The 17,085-nt window shown below is 40.6% G+C and overlaps 1 protein-coding gene across 1 annotated transcript in view; it reads left to right on the forward strand.

The window, feature by feature from the left end:
• The first annotated feature begins 1,769 nt into the window (after nt 1-1,769).
• The window catches only part of neil3 (nei-like DNA glycosylase 3), a 34,421-nt gene continuing 19,105 nt past the window's right edge, over nt 1,770-17,085 (forward strand). Inside the window, exons 1-6 of the mRNA XM_079557280.1 lie at nt 1,770-1,964; nt 2,459-2,565; nt 3,361-3,495; nt 8,892-9,105; nt 12,517-12,591; nt 15,481-15,647. Coding sequence (XP_079413406.1) covers nt 1,860-1,964; nt 2,459-2,565; nt 3,361-3,495; nt 8,892-9,105; nt 12,517-12,591; nt 15,481-15,647 — 803 coding nt within the window. The 5' untranslated portion in view covers nt 1,770-1,859. The remainder of the gene's footprint in view (nt 1,965-2,458; nt 2,566-3,360; nt 3,496-8,891; nt 9,106-12,516; nt 12,592-15,480; nt 15,648-17,085) is intronic.

Genomic DNA, 17,085 nt, shown 5'->3' on the forward strand with positions numbered 1-17,085 from the left:
GACCCATGAGTTCATGAACTGAAATGTTGTTTTACAATCATCAGTCCATAGAAATGTTTCCATTTGATGCGTTAGGTTGTAGCATTAACCACAGAGCTTCCCTGTTTGTTTGGACTTGCTGTAGGAGGTGTTATAAGTTCACCTTCTCTGTTGGATTTGGCTGACTCCTCCATGCCACGCCTGCACCACGCTCCACTGGCTAAACACAGCTGATATGCTCACCTGTCTCTAACTGTGCACTGACAGTCAGCAAGTCCTGTTCTGCTCAGCAGCTAAGCCTCCCCCTCATCACCCCCAGAATCAACATTAAAAGCTACAAACAACACTTTTCAATCTTATTTGAACCTTGCAAATTAGACTTTTCACTCACACCTGTACTCACACCAGTACCTTCATATTCTCTAGTTCAGTTCTTTAGTTTTATAAAGCCTGACTTTGTGGAGGACATTGCCTCTTACTCTCCTGAATCAAACTCCTTTTTTCGCTCTATAAGTGCTGTCCTCTCCTTGATCCACAGCTAATACACATTATGCTGAGTGTGGCCCTTTCTGCAGGAGGGAAGGGCATTGCTGGAGACGAACATCGCACTGTCTGTCTATTTTTATCTTTGCCCACACAAGTGCAGAGGAAACAAGTTGTTGCAATTACACAGGGAAGTCATGCAGAAAATCTTACGCCCATATTGCAAATTATTATTCCTTACATTCCCCTTGCCAGATGGGACGCCGTACAGGGACACAAGGCTCGCAGCTGTTAGGCATCGAGGACAGCACCGCGACTTGATCACAGCGTTTTGGTTGTAAATGTCACCCAGCCATAGTAATTCAATTAACATCTTTATTGCAATTATCAGCTCAAATTGATGAAAGACCTGCAGGTAGTAGGCCTACCCTATGACAAATCTTATAACATTGTTTTGTTTATACAGCAGGAGCTTGGATTGCATTTTAGCTGTGGCATAAGAATGATAGGACTCTGTGGACTGGCATGCTTTACCACCAGGTCCTCCATGTATTGCCATTTTAGGACTGATACAATGCCTCCCTCTAGTGGGCATATGTGATTCTACACTTGCTCAACCAGAAGAAGAATTTCAACTATGATTTCAACAGAGCGCAAACATTCATCATTATTTATTATTAGATTATTTTATATTTCATCATATCACAGTTGAATAAGGCTAGGCATTGGTAGGCTGTCAGACCAATATTTTACTGTTTTCAAAGGAGTCAAATAATGTAATAGGTTTTATATAGGGGGAAAAAGTCAGATTGAGTGTGCGTTTTCAGTGAAATGCAAAAAAGATGATCAACCTCTTATACCTCTTAATTAGGATTTTAAATAGTAAAATGGACACTTTTTCTTAAATGCCTTTTATCCTTCGAGCTTTTAGATCGTTATATAACTCTTGATGCTTTTTTTATTGTTACTTTTATTGTTTTGTGTGATTGGCACATTTCAGATTTCAGGTCAGACATTTGTTCTTTCCTACCAGTTAGTCTAAAAAAACTATTGTATTGTATCTAATTTTGTTTGGACAGGAGGCAATTAGCTACGTGGCAATAAATTGAACACCATTTAAAGAAATAAGACTGCTATAAAATAAAAAATGTAAGTGAACAATTTATTCATTGATTTTTTTTTTGTATTTTTTAGCTTCTGTCACCACGTGGTTATATTAACTACTTCCGTACACACGCATTACTGCGCATGCGCTGAGTCAAACGTTATGGCGCGGAGCTGAACTTTCATAACACTGCACTGCTTTTGTACTATATGTATGACAACACCGCGTGCCTCTGTTTTCTGTCATGAAACTCAGACGTACGATGAGCGGGTGAAAACAGCCGACAGGAGAGATGGTCGAAGGTCCAGGCTGTACGTTAAACGGGGAAAAGATCCGTGCCAGAGTTCGTAAAGGACAGTCCGTGAAGGAGATTAAGGGAAGCCTGGCGACTACAAAAGTGAGTATAGCCTCATTGTAATGTGTAAAATGGGCTGCTGTTCTTATGCACTTGATCTAATATAATTATGTCTTCATATAGTATAGTTCACATGTAATTCAATGTATTTCATATTGTAATTTGTATGCACCTTGAGAGACTTGCAGTACTCGTACTGTACTCCCCGCCTTTGTTTATAATAGAAGAAGAAGAAGTTCTTTATTTTCTTCTTCTTCTTCTTTTCTTCTTCTTCTGTTTATAATATCATTCTAAAACTTACTAACCCTGTTCTGAAATAGCAGCAAAGTGATCCCAAATGCTTGTGATTGTTGCACCTCATATCTCAACCTTTGATCCAATGGTATTGCTTCTGAAGTTAATCTGCACTGACTGGGAACTTCATCATGAGTTTTAAACATAAAATTGAAATATTTGCACAAAAAGAAAAAGGGGGGTTGAAACTTGCAAACCTATATTTACACACATAATGTGCACGCCAATGTCTTTCTTTGCAGACAAAGCCAGGGGAGAGTCTGTTCCGCAGTCTGAACGGGGCCCAGTACAGTGGCACTGAAACTCTGGGAAAAGAGCTCTTCATGTACTTTGGCCCAAAGGCTTTACGGTACGCAGTATATCTTCCCTGCTCCATAAAATCCTTTTTACCATCTTCTGTGATCATTTTTAAGGTACTTTTTTTAATGTCCCACAGGACTGATTTCACCACAGTTAGATCAGTGTTTCCTAACCAGGAGTGTAGGGACTTGTCTAGTTAAACACTTAGCAGGGGATACTTTTAATTACCTCATATTTAGAAAAGAAGGTGAAACGGAGTGAAATTTCAATATTACTTTATAAGAAAAGTTATTTTTAAGTATGTTTTTTCAGTAAAAGTTTTGAGTTTGAGAGTTTCAGAGGTTTTTTAAACTAAACTCTGAATGATCTGAGTTTAGTTGATCAAACTAAACTCTGAATGATCTGAGTTTAGTTGATCACTTTGTAAACATTTTTGGTAGGATCCTCAAAGTAGGAGGTACTTTGGAGTATAAATTAATAATTTTATTTTACAAACTAACACGTTTCGAGAGCCACTGCTTCTCTTCATTAGAGCTTAAATAGACTGAGATGACGTCTAATGGCAGCGCAGAGGTGTCATACTTCATGTTGGAATTAACTGAAAATATTTTGTGCAATTACACTATGTCTATAATAATCCAGGCTACCTTAAGTACGAGAAAATAGTTGAGCTGTTAATAGCATTATTCTTTGGACTTCGACATTTGTTTACATAGCAACAAACCACAATGCTAAAATTGCATTGTGGCTGATTTTGCAATATGACATATGCATTGTAATATTATTAATCACATATCTTTTTGACATGTACAAATGCTTTAATTTTATTTATTTTCCTCCTCAGAGTCCACTTTGGCATGAACGGCTCCATGCGCATCAACCCTACTGTGCTGAGGGAGAAGAACGGCCAAATCCCGGCTTTGGAAATCCACCTGACTAACGATACGGTGTGCTTTTTCGACAGCACTGTGGAAATAAGGTAAAGAGGACAGCAGCCAGATAGATGGAGGTGACAGTGGCAGTTCACCTTGGGCTATGCGTCTCATTCGGTGTCCTACATTCGGCTGGTGCTTCTGAAGACCTTGGCTATTATTGAAAAGCTTCCCTTGCTTGAATAGATTTGTTCTGATCATTGACCAGACAAACATTTTCTCCTCCGTTGTCTGAAAGTGTCACCTTTGCTCCTCCGTCTCTTCCGTCTTGTGGGCGACTTCTAGCTGCATGATCTAAAGGAAACAGAGTGATGTACAGGCTGACCTCCTAAGTGCCTTAGTTGAACTTGGTGCTGGCTCGCAGACGTATCAGCCTTAGGTTTGGTTGTGTTTGGTCTAGACCAGTCCAGATGAGGTTTCAGGTGTAGCATTTGTTCTTACTGGTTTAAAACAGGCACCACAAGCACAATTCAGTCTAGGTGGCCTTTGCCTACTTAATCTTTCATGCAGGTTTCTCCCACACCAACTATAACTTACCCTTTGCGATGCTTATTTTATTATCTTTTCTTGACTTTCTCACCTGCCATGCTTTTTCAGGAAATCAGTACACGGTCCCACATCTTTAGCAAGTGTATTAATGCATAAATGCTGACATGTTTGGTCTCCACGTGTAGCACGGAAGGCGATCGAGATGCAGTGTTGTTTTTGGCAGCCCTCTTAGTCGTTTGGATAAAAAATGTGTTTGTCACATTTAGTCCATTATAAATGTGACAGTTTTAGACTTCTGCCGGAAACTTATTAAGGTTTTAGTCAGCCTAGTTTTAGTCACTTCCATATAACACAGTAATTGAGTGTGAATATGTGTTCTCAAGCTCCGCACACAAGCACTGGTTGCGAACAGTCTGACGAACTTCCTCCCATTTTTGTCTCGTCTAAGTAAAGAAAATGTCATCATGTTTTAGTCACCAAAGATTTGTGTTTAGTTTGTCATTGTTACATTACTGTCATTTTAAAAGCGTCAAAGTAATGATAACATTATAGTCTTGTGCTGCGTCCACACCAAACACATTTCTGGCGTCAAAAACGCGCCTAAAGCCCGTAGTTGGGCGCTTGTGCTTACTGAAGTCAGACGCTTGTCACAATGTCACCGAGCGTCAAGACGCTCTGGCCGCGCGTCAGCTCAGAGTGTGTTCGTAGCCATCTTGGAAGTAGGTCTTGCCTGAAAAATACCTGCTACAGCTCATTGTTGATTAATAGTCTGCAATAATCCACAAATGTGTGAAGCCCGGCTCAGTGTATGATCATCATCAAGGCTGCTCTATGTCGTTACGGCTTCATTGACAATGTTAGTGCATAATGCTTGTTTTCACGGGAGAAATCCGGAGCTCGATGCGAGCTAACTGAGCTAACAAGCTATGGATTTGTTTGGAGCTAAATTGTAGATGATTTGAGTAATAAACTACAAAATCAGCCAACCCAGCTCAGTGTGTGATCATTGCTAAACGGTTGCTTTATGTAGATGGTGGTTTTATTGACTTTATCTGTGCACATTTCACGTTTTTCATGTGAGGACCGGAGGTTTAGCGTTTGTCCGGTGGTAGCGCTACAACAGGCATCCTCGAGGCCCAAACACATTCCCAGTGCAGATTCAGCGACTGAAATAAGTTTTCTTGCTTTTAATCCTGGGTGTTTAGGTAAAGAAACACTGATGTGCGTCTTTGTAAAAGTCCCAGAGCTGCTGTAGCTCCGGTTCATAATGAAGCTAATCCCTGAGTTGTTTACATTTGCGGGCCGCATAGCATCTGCCCTGGTAGCTCAGCTACAATGTACGTCACTGTTGGAGAGAGCTCCTCGACGCTCGCAAATTTCTCCAAAAAGTTCAACATTTCCCAACTCTAGCGTCGGTCGTGCTGGAGGTGCTGGACGCCATGGAGGCGCGTCAAAAGCTTACCACGCGTGAAAAGCTTCAAAACGCGACGCAGGACGTATAGTTCAATCATAGCCACACCATTAGCTCTAATGCTAACGGCCTGTCAATCAAAGTCCAGCCCCTTTAATTGTAACTAACCCAGCATTATCACAGGAGCAATATCTAGCTGTAGAAAGTTCCAATATATTAGACACCAGGCTTTACGTTTAAAATGTGTGGAAAGTGCAATGCTATCTAATGGAAAACTAGCTTGTTTTGCCTCCCACATAGGTACTGCAGCAATGGCGGACAATGTCGGCCCCTAGCCTCGGGGTCATAAAGCAGTGCAACCAGCAGCCATTGGGCAAAATAGGCAACAACTTACAAACTTTAGCACCCATTTTCTTAAAATAAGGTTTCCCTTGCACTCTCGTAACATCTCCACTATAGTTGCTCATACAGACTCTAAACATTCTAGGCTTGTACTTATACTTGTACTATGAAATTTCTCAATCTGTGAGATCAATAAAGTACCATCTTATCTTATCTTATCTTATCTTATCTTATCTTATCTTATCTTATCTTATCTTATCTTATCTTATCTTATCTTATCTTATCTTATCTTATCTTATCTTATCTTATCTTATCTTATCTTATCTTATCTTATCTTATCTTATCTTATCTTATCTTAACAAAAATGTTTTTTATATCTTATCACTGGGCTGATTTATGGAATTTTGAACCCAAAAAAACTTAAAACTTAATTATTTTTTTTCACCAGCAACTTGCTTATTCAAGAGCTAAACAAGAGAGCCAAAATCTCCTCTGAAAACACCTTTGCAACTAATATATCAACAAAAACAATACATTTAATCCATAATTTAGATTTAGGAAATTGTGTCCATTTACATGAAAACAAAAATGACCCAGCTTAGGATCTGGCTCTCTGGTTTAAATGCAGGGGACATTGGCCCTCATTTATCAAACTTGCGTACGGTGAAATCAGAGCGTATGTGGGGTGTACGAAAAATTTCCGCCTGTTTTGGCATTTATCAATCTGAGCGCACCATACACTCGGCGTACGATGCGCTCAAATCCTACACCAAGTCAGGAGGTGGTGCACATGATACACCAATATTAACTAAACACTAAACAGCGCTGGAAAACAGTTTTTAGCTGCATGAATTGCATTGCCACACCGCATATAATCCACTTTGATGATTTAAACATGAAACAAGGCTACAGCGTTAATGTTTATGGGCAGACTTGATTCAGTGTTGCGCTGCATCGACCTGCTCCTCCACGCCACGGGCCGAGCTCAGAGGCTCAGCCCGGACCAGAGACACTAGAATCTGGACTGCGGGGATATTTTCTTTTTTAACAAAAAAGACCGCTGTGGCTGCGCAATCTTTGTGTGCATGGCTGCCCCGCCTCACATGCCGCTGCCGTCGGGACACCGGGACTCACCTGGGTCTTCGCGAGGCCCTGCTCCGTGTTCTGGCTGGTTTTAGCGTCAAGTCTGTGGACCGTATTCCGTGGCGCGAGCGACCCGGGTGTCAAATTAATCCTTCGACAGCACCACAGCTTTCTTGGGTCCGGACGGGTTCGTAAGGTCCGGGAGCGGCGCGCGCAGGGTCTGCTGACCGCGCGCTCTCCTCTCCTCAGGGGGAGGCTCGTCCCGTCGTCGGGCTGTCTTCGGTCCGGACGGGTTCGTTAGGTTCCGGTTGGCTGTCAGCTCTCCGCACCTGTTCCCTCCCGGAGGAAAGCGCTGCTCGGCCAAAAGACGCGCAGTTCTGCCCCGGCTCCAGCGCTGAGTCCGCGGAGCTGACCACTGCTTTTCGCTGGTCCAGTTCATGGTCCAGAGTCTCTGCAGCGTTACATCCACGCTTTCTTCTTTTTTAAACACATTATTTTTTTGTGGTTTAATTGTATACCCTTTTTCATGTTATTTAGGCCTACAGCGTATTTAATAAACGTTTTTTTATTATTAACCTATTTCTTTTCAGTAAATGTGATCTTGGATTGGCTATAAGGCTATTGTGGGTTTCTAATAGATTCTTTAATTTTTCTCATGCGCAAAAATATCATATTTGTTGTGTTAAAAACAATTCTTTATCATTTCCTGGTTGGAGAAATGTTCCTTTTTTGCCGTGATTCGTGCGTGCGTGCCGTAAAACCCGTGGGTGAGGCCTCCTGATTATGAATATTTTTGGGCGTTTCATTCAAATGACGCTGGGATTTCTCCGTGGCATTTACCATCAGATGCTTTTGCGTACGGAGAGATCTGAGCGTAAAGCACGGGTTCATAAATGCCACGCGCACTCTGGCGTATATCGCAAATACACCTACACGTACACCGTTTTTGTACGCAATGTTGATAAATGAGGGCCATTGTATGCTTTAAATAGACACGGTGACTGTAAAGATAATGGCTATAAACCAATACAAGACACACAAATATGACGCTACAAATCTTTTAACTACAGACTTTGGCAATACTAGGTAATCAACAGACATGTGACATAAAATGTAGCAGGTTTACTTTGGCAGATGAAAATATCCACCACCTTTTCTAAACTTTACTTCAGATCAAGTATCATCAAATGACTGCAGATGGTGCCCATGTGATCACCTGGCTGCTGTTCAGCACATCATGGCCTGAGCAGCTGGATCATAATGAGGGGCAGTAGAGGTGGCAGAAAAGAAATGGATTTTCCAAACAAATCATCAAATGAGATTTGCAATTTTAAACATGTTTAAATATGTAATTTGAGCGAAGTTGCTTCAGCCCAGTTTCATGTATCTTCTGTCGCCTGCAGTGAGTCCCGCAGATTTCAAGGAGACTATGGTGGGAGTGCTATAAAATATACCAGATAACATGCTAATGAGAAAGAGTTTGGCCACGGACAGAATCAGTTAATGTTTGGACCTTAAAACAGAGGAACATTATGAAAGTCTCCGTGTGACGTATACGAGAGTGTGTGCTAGCGTTTTGAATGTGTCAGCAGAGGGACTGAGTTTGCATGATTGTAGAAACATGCACAAATGAAACAAAACACGTGTGTTGATAGATTGCCTTTATCTAAAACCAATAAACATAATAATAATAATCATAGTGTTCTATGAAAGACCATTTCCTTAAATGTAATCATTTTTTTATTGTCATGTATTTTTGCTAAGTAACTTTCTGTAGTGCTGACACGGGGTCTGCTTTGCAACGTTGTATCAAAAGATAATCAGTTGAGTCTTACTAAGAAAACTTTTTCTGCACAGTTCTTTGTACATGCCATAGTGTCGCCTACGCTTAAAGTATTGTGCCTTGACATTTCTCTTGGCTTAATCTTTTATGTTTCAAACGATATTCTTAGCTAGGTCAAAAACTTTTTCAATACAACAAGACCTCTGTTTAGGTCGAGAGCGAGCCAGCCGTGGCGAAAGCAGCTGAGAATGAAGGCTTTAGAAAGAGAGCCACAATTTGTATAAGTGCTCTTATACTTCAATGAAAGACTCTTTAGAATGATCTATTATGTGCAGGTGTACGGAGGACTGTGAGCAGAGGGTGCGGTCTTCCGCATGCCTGGACATCTGCTCTCCTAAGTTCAGCCAGCCCCGCTCAGAGGAGGCCGTGAGGGCCCAGGGAAGTCGGATGATCTGTGATGTTCTTCTGGACCAGGGCGTCATGCCGGGGGTGGGCAACATCATTAAGAACGAAGCCCTGTTTGACTCGGGACTCCACCCAGCTGTGAAGGTAGGCACGCTTCATTAAAGCTACACTGCAGAACATCCCAGGTCATATAGCCAGTATGGTATATTTACCACACACAAATGAAGTTCAAGTCAAAATCAGGCCCTTTTGACTCTCTTTCATGAGAAAATCAAGCAGGTCGTCCACTAGAAATGAAAAATCGAGGCTTGCTGTCAGCATGTAGCATTATGGTTAGCCTTCTTTGTTGTGTACAAATTTGGGCCGTTGAACCAATTTGTTCCTCTGTATCTTTATGTGCTTGAAAATACATCCACAATTCACAATTTCTTAAGGGAATAGGCCACCGTTTTTCCATACTGAGATGTGTTCTTACCTGAGCTTAGACGAGTTGATGCGTACCTATCTGGTCTTTGTGCATGCGCTCAGTCACGCAAATGGACCAAAGACGTTGTTAGCATTTGGCCTCTCCCAGCATATTCCTATAGCTCCAAACTGGGTTGAAGTTAGAAGTGACCAAGCTGTTCTTTGTTTTCCCTATTTAAATGCAGTTATTACTCCTTTTATCCGCTTAGAAAATCAACATGTTTAATTTTGTGTAACTGTAAACGCCTAACTTTTTACGTAAATGTTTAGTTTAGTTAATTTAGAAACATGGAAGAACTTGGTAGCTTCGAACTTCACCCCAATTTGGAGCTATAGGAATATGCTGGGAGAGGCTAAATGCTAACAACGTCTTTGGTCTTTTTGCGTGACTGAGTGCACGCACAAAGACCAGTTACGCATCAACTTGTCTAAGCTCAGGTAAGACATATCTGGTATCAGGTATAACATATCTCAGTATGTAAAAATGGTGGCCTATTCCTTTCAAAGTAGTTTTGGAGTTGTCTTTGAAAGAGTTCTTTTCTCTCTTTGTTTTCTAGTTTTGCAGTCCAAGTCACAATAACAGTGTTATTGCAGTATTAGTGTCATGTCATGAGATTATTTAATTTTAGGCTGCTTAATGAAATTGCTGATGTGTCATGCCAGGGCTAAACCAGGACTATATCATGACCAAACCAAGACCAAGGTAGGACCAAACTAGGAACAAAAGTAGGACCAGACCAATCCTGAAGTACACCAGAATAAATCAGGACTGAATTAGGACCATAAGACTAAACCGCAAGGACAGCATGTTGTACAGTATTGCATGAAAAAATGTGTTCAGTGCAAGGAAAATAAACAAACAGTTGGAATACACCTCAAGGCATCTCATGAGTCGTACATAGCAAAGTTCTTGGACTGTCTTGTTTGAATCGTTGTGAGTCGATATGAGTGGGGCCAAATGGGGTAAGGTTAGTTCCACAACTGCAGAGCTGCTTGTGCAGGCATTGTGTAGCGTTGGTCTGATAAAATTTCAATGTTTTTCTTTCATTTTGATAAATATGCAAGCTTGAAATCCCTGAGTCAACAGCGTGTTTCCTTTAATTAATATTGCATACTAAAACGGCGCGACCCAAAATGTGCCATGAAAAATTAAGTAGCCCACGCTCTATATTTGTATTATTTATCAAACCCTGCAATGGAAGGCACAGGTACGGGAGAGGATAAAGGCAGCTGTAAAGAATAGCTCTGTCATTAATTTGAACTCAAATTAGGTGTTGATGTGTAATCTCTTTCTTTATTAGAAACAATATTTGTGTGCTGACAAAAATAATACAATCCACTTTATTTTTATTGCACATTTAATGTGAAACAGTAACAGTTACGTTAATTGGTCCAATAGCAGAAGTGTTCAGCCTCTTGAATTAAACCTTAAAGGATATAATTTCTTTGAATCTCTGTATTTTCCATGACAGATCCAGCGTGGTGGTGTCAGAGCCGAAATGTGAAGGTCTTTGCCACTGACCTTGTACTTGGGTTTAACGTCAGTGCGGCTGTGCCTTTACTGCATTTCAAATCAAGTCATTTCACTTCACTTTCTTCACCTGAGAATGTTTAATTTTGCGAAGCTGTAATTCCTAAACCATTCAATTTAAAGTTAAGAGTCAATTAATTACATGACTGTAGTTTGACTAAGTTTTGCTTGAAGAGCAACTAGAAGACCAAATAACAGACCCCATTTGCAGTTTGCCCCAGAAGTGGGTCGCCTCGGCGGATCTTGGGGGAAGGGACAGGGACGGCAAGGGGGCGTGATCAGAACTACGGGAACCTGCCGTGAAGGGCGCCAGATAAACACGTTGGGCACCCCTAGGGGTGTAGCACCATCATCACGCACCATCATGTATTTAGCGATCATCTTCTAGCGCAATGTCAATGATCCCGATTATTAAAATATGTGGCGATCAATTAATTTCTGCATTTTAATCTCAATTAACGGTATTATTATTTATCGCCCCAAACCTAGCGCTTAGTGCTAATGCCGCATGCACCTGCCGCAATGCGGATGTAACACAGAAAACCTACACTTCCGGCTCCTCCTGGGTGTGATCGGGGAATGATCCGCTTATCAGCTCAGGACGTGGAGTTCACAAAATCAATATTCCATATACTTTTTAACCATGAGGGAGCAGTGCACACACGGTTATAGACTGTTTTAACCAATATAAGTGCAAAATATAACAACAAATAATTATCAGCAAAAAAAAAAGTTGGTTTGGCCTTTTATAGTTGCTCTTTAACAGAAAAAATAACATTTTGATCACTGTCTCATTGTTTATGGACCTAACTGTATAGACTTTTATGAAAAAAGTTATAAAAATATATCAATGATGATCCTTATTTATTCAAGGATCATTATTGGAGGATTGGATTAGATAGATTGATCTGTGTTTTGACAATTAAGAGGAAAAGTCGACCATAGAAATTTGACTTTGTCTCATTTCAATATTAGTCGATGTTGAGCTCTAAACTGTGAAAATGCAATGTCGGTATTCCTAACGTTGTCCGTGACTGTGCAGAATTCTTACTTTTGTTCCAGAGTTGCCTTTTTATTTCCTCATTAAACAGACGGCTGAAGACTCCCGCCCCCCACGCCAGTGTGAATACATGTATTATTCATCCATCTCCATCGGCTCTGCTCTCTCAGGATGAGGAAATCTCAGCTGGTTTAGTCCAACAACAACACACACTCATCTACTAACATTCACCTACCACTTTTGGCCTCTTTCTTTTCTTCAGGGAGCAGTGGATCTTTACGAGGCTCTCCATTACCGCACCCCATGGTGTCCTCGCTCCGCGGACATTTTTATTCTGACTTTGAGAGCCGGAGACGAGACCTTGCAGCTTTTACTGACTTGGATAACAGAGTGCATGGCTAGTGTTTGTGTCATAGGTCTGCAAAATTAATCGCTATCGGGATCGAATTCAAGAGTCAATTGAGTTATTGTCTCTTTAATGTTTTATGTTTGTGTCTTTGATTTGGAAATGTTTGAAATAATAATAATAATTGTAGCGATGATGTTTGTGTTTCTGAAGGTGCAACAGCTGACGGACAAACACGTCCATCATCTGGTGAAGATGACAAGAGACTTCACGCTGCTTTTCTATAAGGTGTGTTTTTATTTTGGTCATTTTCATTCTAGGGATGCCCATTAGGCTCAATTTCATTCAACAATCAATAGTTAACTTTAGCGAACGATTATTGATTAACCGTTAACCACTGACTTTATGCTGTTGTACAAGAAATGTGATGTCAGTAAGACTGGAAACAAGATTTTCTTCTTCAGTAATAATCATGAAACATCATTTGAAACCTGAATTATTAACCAAATACAAATAATAGGTTTGTACAACTTGCACTTGGATTACACTGTGTTAATCTTAATATAAAGTATATTGATTAAAGGTGCATTAAGTTGATATTTGTGCGTATTTGACCTTGTAGTTGCTGTATGAGTGGTCAGCATGGCCCCTATACTTTCAATTGCAGTGGTCTCTAACAAGCTCCAGGATCAATTGTTTGGAAGGCTTTCACGGCTGACGGAGCCTCTCAACAGAAAAACTACAAAACAATTGATCCTTGTGCATCCAAGACAGTGATTGAAAGTAAGGCCGCCATGCTGACCACTCATATAGCCGCTGGGTCACTACAAAGTCAAAATATAACCTTTTTTTTCACATAAAAATTGCATAATGCACCTTTTAATTATTAACCTTCTTTTGTTTGTAACTGATTAAGTCCATGATCGTGATTAATCATGAAAATCACTATTTCATTCAGCTCATTCTTCTTTTTTTTCCCAAGCAAATATTTATATTTATGGGGCGCTGTATAACGTATTAGATATGATGCTGGTATCAGATTTTATGCTGATGGCTCTGACTTTTCTGTTATTGGCATCAGTTGTATTTTGCTCTGCCTTAGTACCGACTCCCGTGTTTTCCACTTTCTTAGTAAATCAGACAAAGTAATTGTACCACACACAACGAACACCAGAAGACATCAAACTCAAATCTGGGTCTAAATCTGGCAAGTTTAAGGCTTTAGTTCAACAATAAAAACAAGAGTAAATCCTTTTATATGCTTATTGAAACCATGTTGAAATCAAATCTTTAAAATATGGTCAAATCTACACCAAATCCGCCCGGTTTTATAAACATGTGAAAAGTACCCTCTGTTCTGTCCCATTTTATCTCGGTAGAGAAGTGAGCGCTCAGCGAATGTGTGGTCACAGGTTAAGAACAAATGCAGAGCAGGCAGAAGCATCAGCAGGTGAGCTGTATTTAGCCCCGTTTACCACAAACACTGGGACAGCTCCAGAGCGGAGAACAAGCTGCTGGAAGGTTGACAAGAGAATCCATACTTGAGCTAGAACATGTATTATTGATTGCATGAAGCAACTTACATTTTTGGTTGAAGGTGTAAGGTGTAAATTTATACCTCCTTATGTTGCAAAATATTATAATATTCTCTTGTCCAGAGGTTTCATTTGGCCTGTGAGTGGATGTTGAGATGTTAAAGAGGCACCCACACTGATTTATCTGTTCCCTGAATTCGCAAACTGTGGTTAAAACGTTATTCTATTAACCATATTCCAGAAGTTTCCATGGGTGCTGTCATGAAATGTGCCCACCCCTTCACTCGTATTAGTTTGCACAGGGCTGCAGACGTCAAGAGAAACTCCGTTACTACAGAGACACAAATCTGATTTCAGGCCGCCCACAGAAACAGTGTTGCGTCGACTTTTTGGTGCAAATGAACATCGGATATTTTACACAAATCAAACTGTGCATCATATTTTAGCAGCAAACATTTTCCCTCGTTCCCTCGAGACGAAAGTGGGCGGAGCAGAATAAGGTGAATAGAATCCCATGTGTATTAAATATCTCTTAAATCAGGAGTGTCCAAAGTGCGGCCCGGGGGCCAAATGCGGCCCTCAGACCAATTTTTGGTGGCCCTCTGCCTTCTTGCTGAATCGGGACACATCATCAGAGATAGTCCTTTTTGTTTGAAATGTAATAATTCTACACAATTCTAACCAAACAACTAACCTTTTACTGTGAGACAGAGCTGGCATGAAGGTTTTAAGCAGAAATAAAGGTGTAGGGCACAATTTAAACCTCTGCTAGTCAAAGGTTTTGCGGCACTAACCACCGATCTATGGCCCTTCACCCTGTGTACACTTCAGTATGCGGCCCCCCATGAAAAAAGTTTGGACACCCCTGTCTTAAATGGTCACATTTACATAGCGCCTTTCTACCTGTTTTAGGCACTCAAAGCGCTTTACATCACGGAACCAGTCACCCAATCACTCTCTCATTCATACACCACTGGAGGCAAGGAGGGTGAAGTGCCTTGCCCAAGGACACGATGACAAAATGACAAAATAAGGAGAGGGAGAGAAATTTGAAAAGTAAATGAAGTCACACTCCCCTTCCCTCTTGATTGGACCCGAAAGGCCAGTTCACAGGAAAGCTCTTCTCATTGGTCAAAGTGATGGCACCGGGGATTCTGATTAGTTGCTGAGAGCAGCAAAGGGAGGGACTTCAGAAAAATATCATTATTTAATACGACTTACGTTATTGTCAGATTGCAGGCCAATTCTGTCAATTATACACAATCTATTACATTTGTAAAACATTTAAACTTACACACTATCACTTTAACATTATCTGTATGCTAAACATCCATGATTTTGGGCATTGTGAACGTTTTTCCTTGTTGACCCTTGAAGGAATGAAAGTTTGGGCACCCCTGCTCTAGTCAATGCTGGAAAAAAGAACCAAAACTTTGTAGAAAATTAATCCCAGTGACATCTTTGACTCCGTTTCCAATTGCACGTTCTTTTAGTCACTTCCCTGTCACCTGGTGTAGTCGGTGTTAAATAAAATATTACCTCAAGGAACAATACCGAATGTCAGAGTGCAGCTGCCTGGAGACTTCGCTCCTCCATGTTTAATGTAAAGATGACGGCTTCTCCTCCTCTCCTCTCGCCCCAGTGTCGTAAGTCCGGCTCGGCTCTCCACAGACATTACAAAGTCTACAAGCGCCCGCAGTGCGGACAGTGCAGTCATGTGATCACCGCGTGTCGCCTGGGGGAGCACGGCCGCATGACGTACTTCTGTGAGCGCTGTCAGAGGGGAGATCCCAGCGGACTGGATGTCAGGTAGACACATTCAGGTCGAACGCATTTGACTTTTGTGGCACATCCAAAAATATAGCCCTTTGTTGTGCTGTAGAGTTAGTGGCTTCTTAGTGTGGATGTGACAGGGAGAAAAGTGAGTGCGTGACTGTTTTGTGGTGAAATGTGTTTCTTATTGACATCAAAAGCCACCCAAAAAAAAAAAAAACCTAATAAATGAGTAACAATTCTGAAATTATTGATTAAATGAGGCTCCACTGATACTTCGGCCTGGAGACACCGAATGAAAGTTAGTGAATATAATCAAACCTGGACATGTTCTACTGCAGATTCTTCATAATTCTATTGATTATGGGGCTGCATGAAAAAAAAGGTGATATTGGATACCGGCTTTGACTTTTGCAATGACAATAATATAATTTATACATAACAAGTTCAACACATTAAACTCCATACAATTTTAAACCAAGTTCATCTTTAAGAACACAGATAGGTCATGTTTATGATACTGTATATTCGGCCTTGGCAAAAAATTTATTTGAGCTAAATATCGAGTTGGTAAGTGAAATTGATTCATATTTTCATATTTATTTATTTTTTAGTATTAATAATTTGGATGTTTAAAAATCTTTGTTAAAAACTGCATAGTGACTTTTAAGTTTTTTTTTTACAGTGATTGCCTTTGCTTTTTTTCAAGGTTTGTTGATGCCCTTTAACTAAAAACAATAAATATATATTTTTAAATATATTCCCAGCTTTATGATATATTACTCTAAAATTCCTGCTAGTCCAGGTTGCGCCGCACGGGAGGCACGGTGGCCTCAAAGCAAAAAGGTGCTTGTTGTTTCGATGCCAGGGCAAGGCGGGGCTTTTCACTCCACTCCCTAGACTTCCACTGTTGCTTCCCTCACATGTAGCAGCAGCCCACCCCACTTTTCTCTGTTCCCCTGGTCACGCTTTTCAAGTGACAAAGGCGACCAACAGGGGGTAACAGATGGATAAAAATCCATTAAGGGAATAACCTGGTCATTCAGTGTATTCAGGTAGTCACTGAACCGAGACCTGACCAACTGCAGGAAACGGCCAGATCATACAAATCCTGGTGTGTGTTTTTTTCCCAGAGCTTGTTTGAGAATCCTTGAGTTGCAACACCTCATTAATTTATAATAATGTAAATGAAATACAGTAATTCTTTTATCTAAATGAGATGAGCAAAGAAATGAATGTTTTATATCAGCAATTTAATTAGTTTTAATTATTCACTAGTCATTTGCATCTGTTATATTGTGCTGTTGTAAAAGCAGCGCGAGGAACTAAGCATAAAGTTTAATCAGGATAAATAATACATGTAAACTCCGTTATTTTACAGAGCTAAGGGTTCAGTTCAAACCTAGTCAGCGCATTTCGTAAAGGAGGTGGAATTCATTAAGTGCTTATGGCTCCGTAGACACTTTATGAAACT

Source organism: Gobius niger (genome assembly GCF_951799975.1).
Source record: "Gobius niger genome assembly, chromosome: 5".
Lineage (NCBI taxonomy): Eukaryota > Metazoa > Chordata > Actinopteri > Gobiiformes > Gobiidae > Gobius > Gobius niger.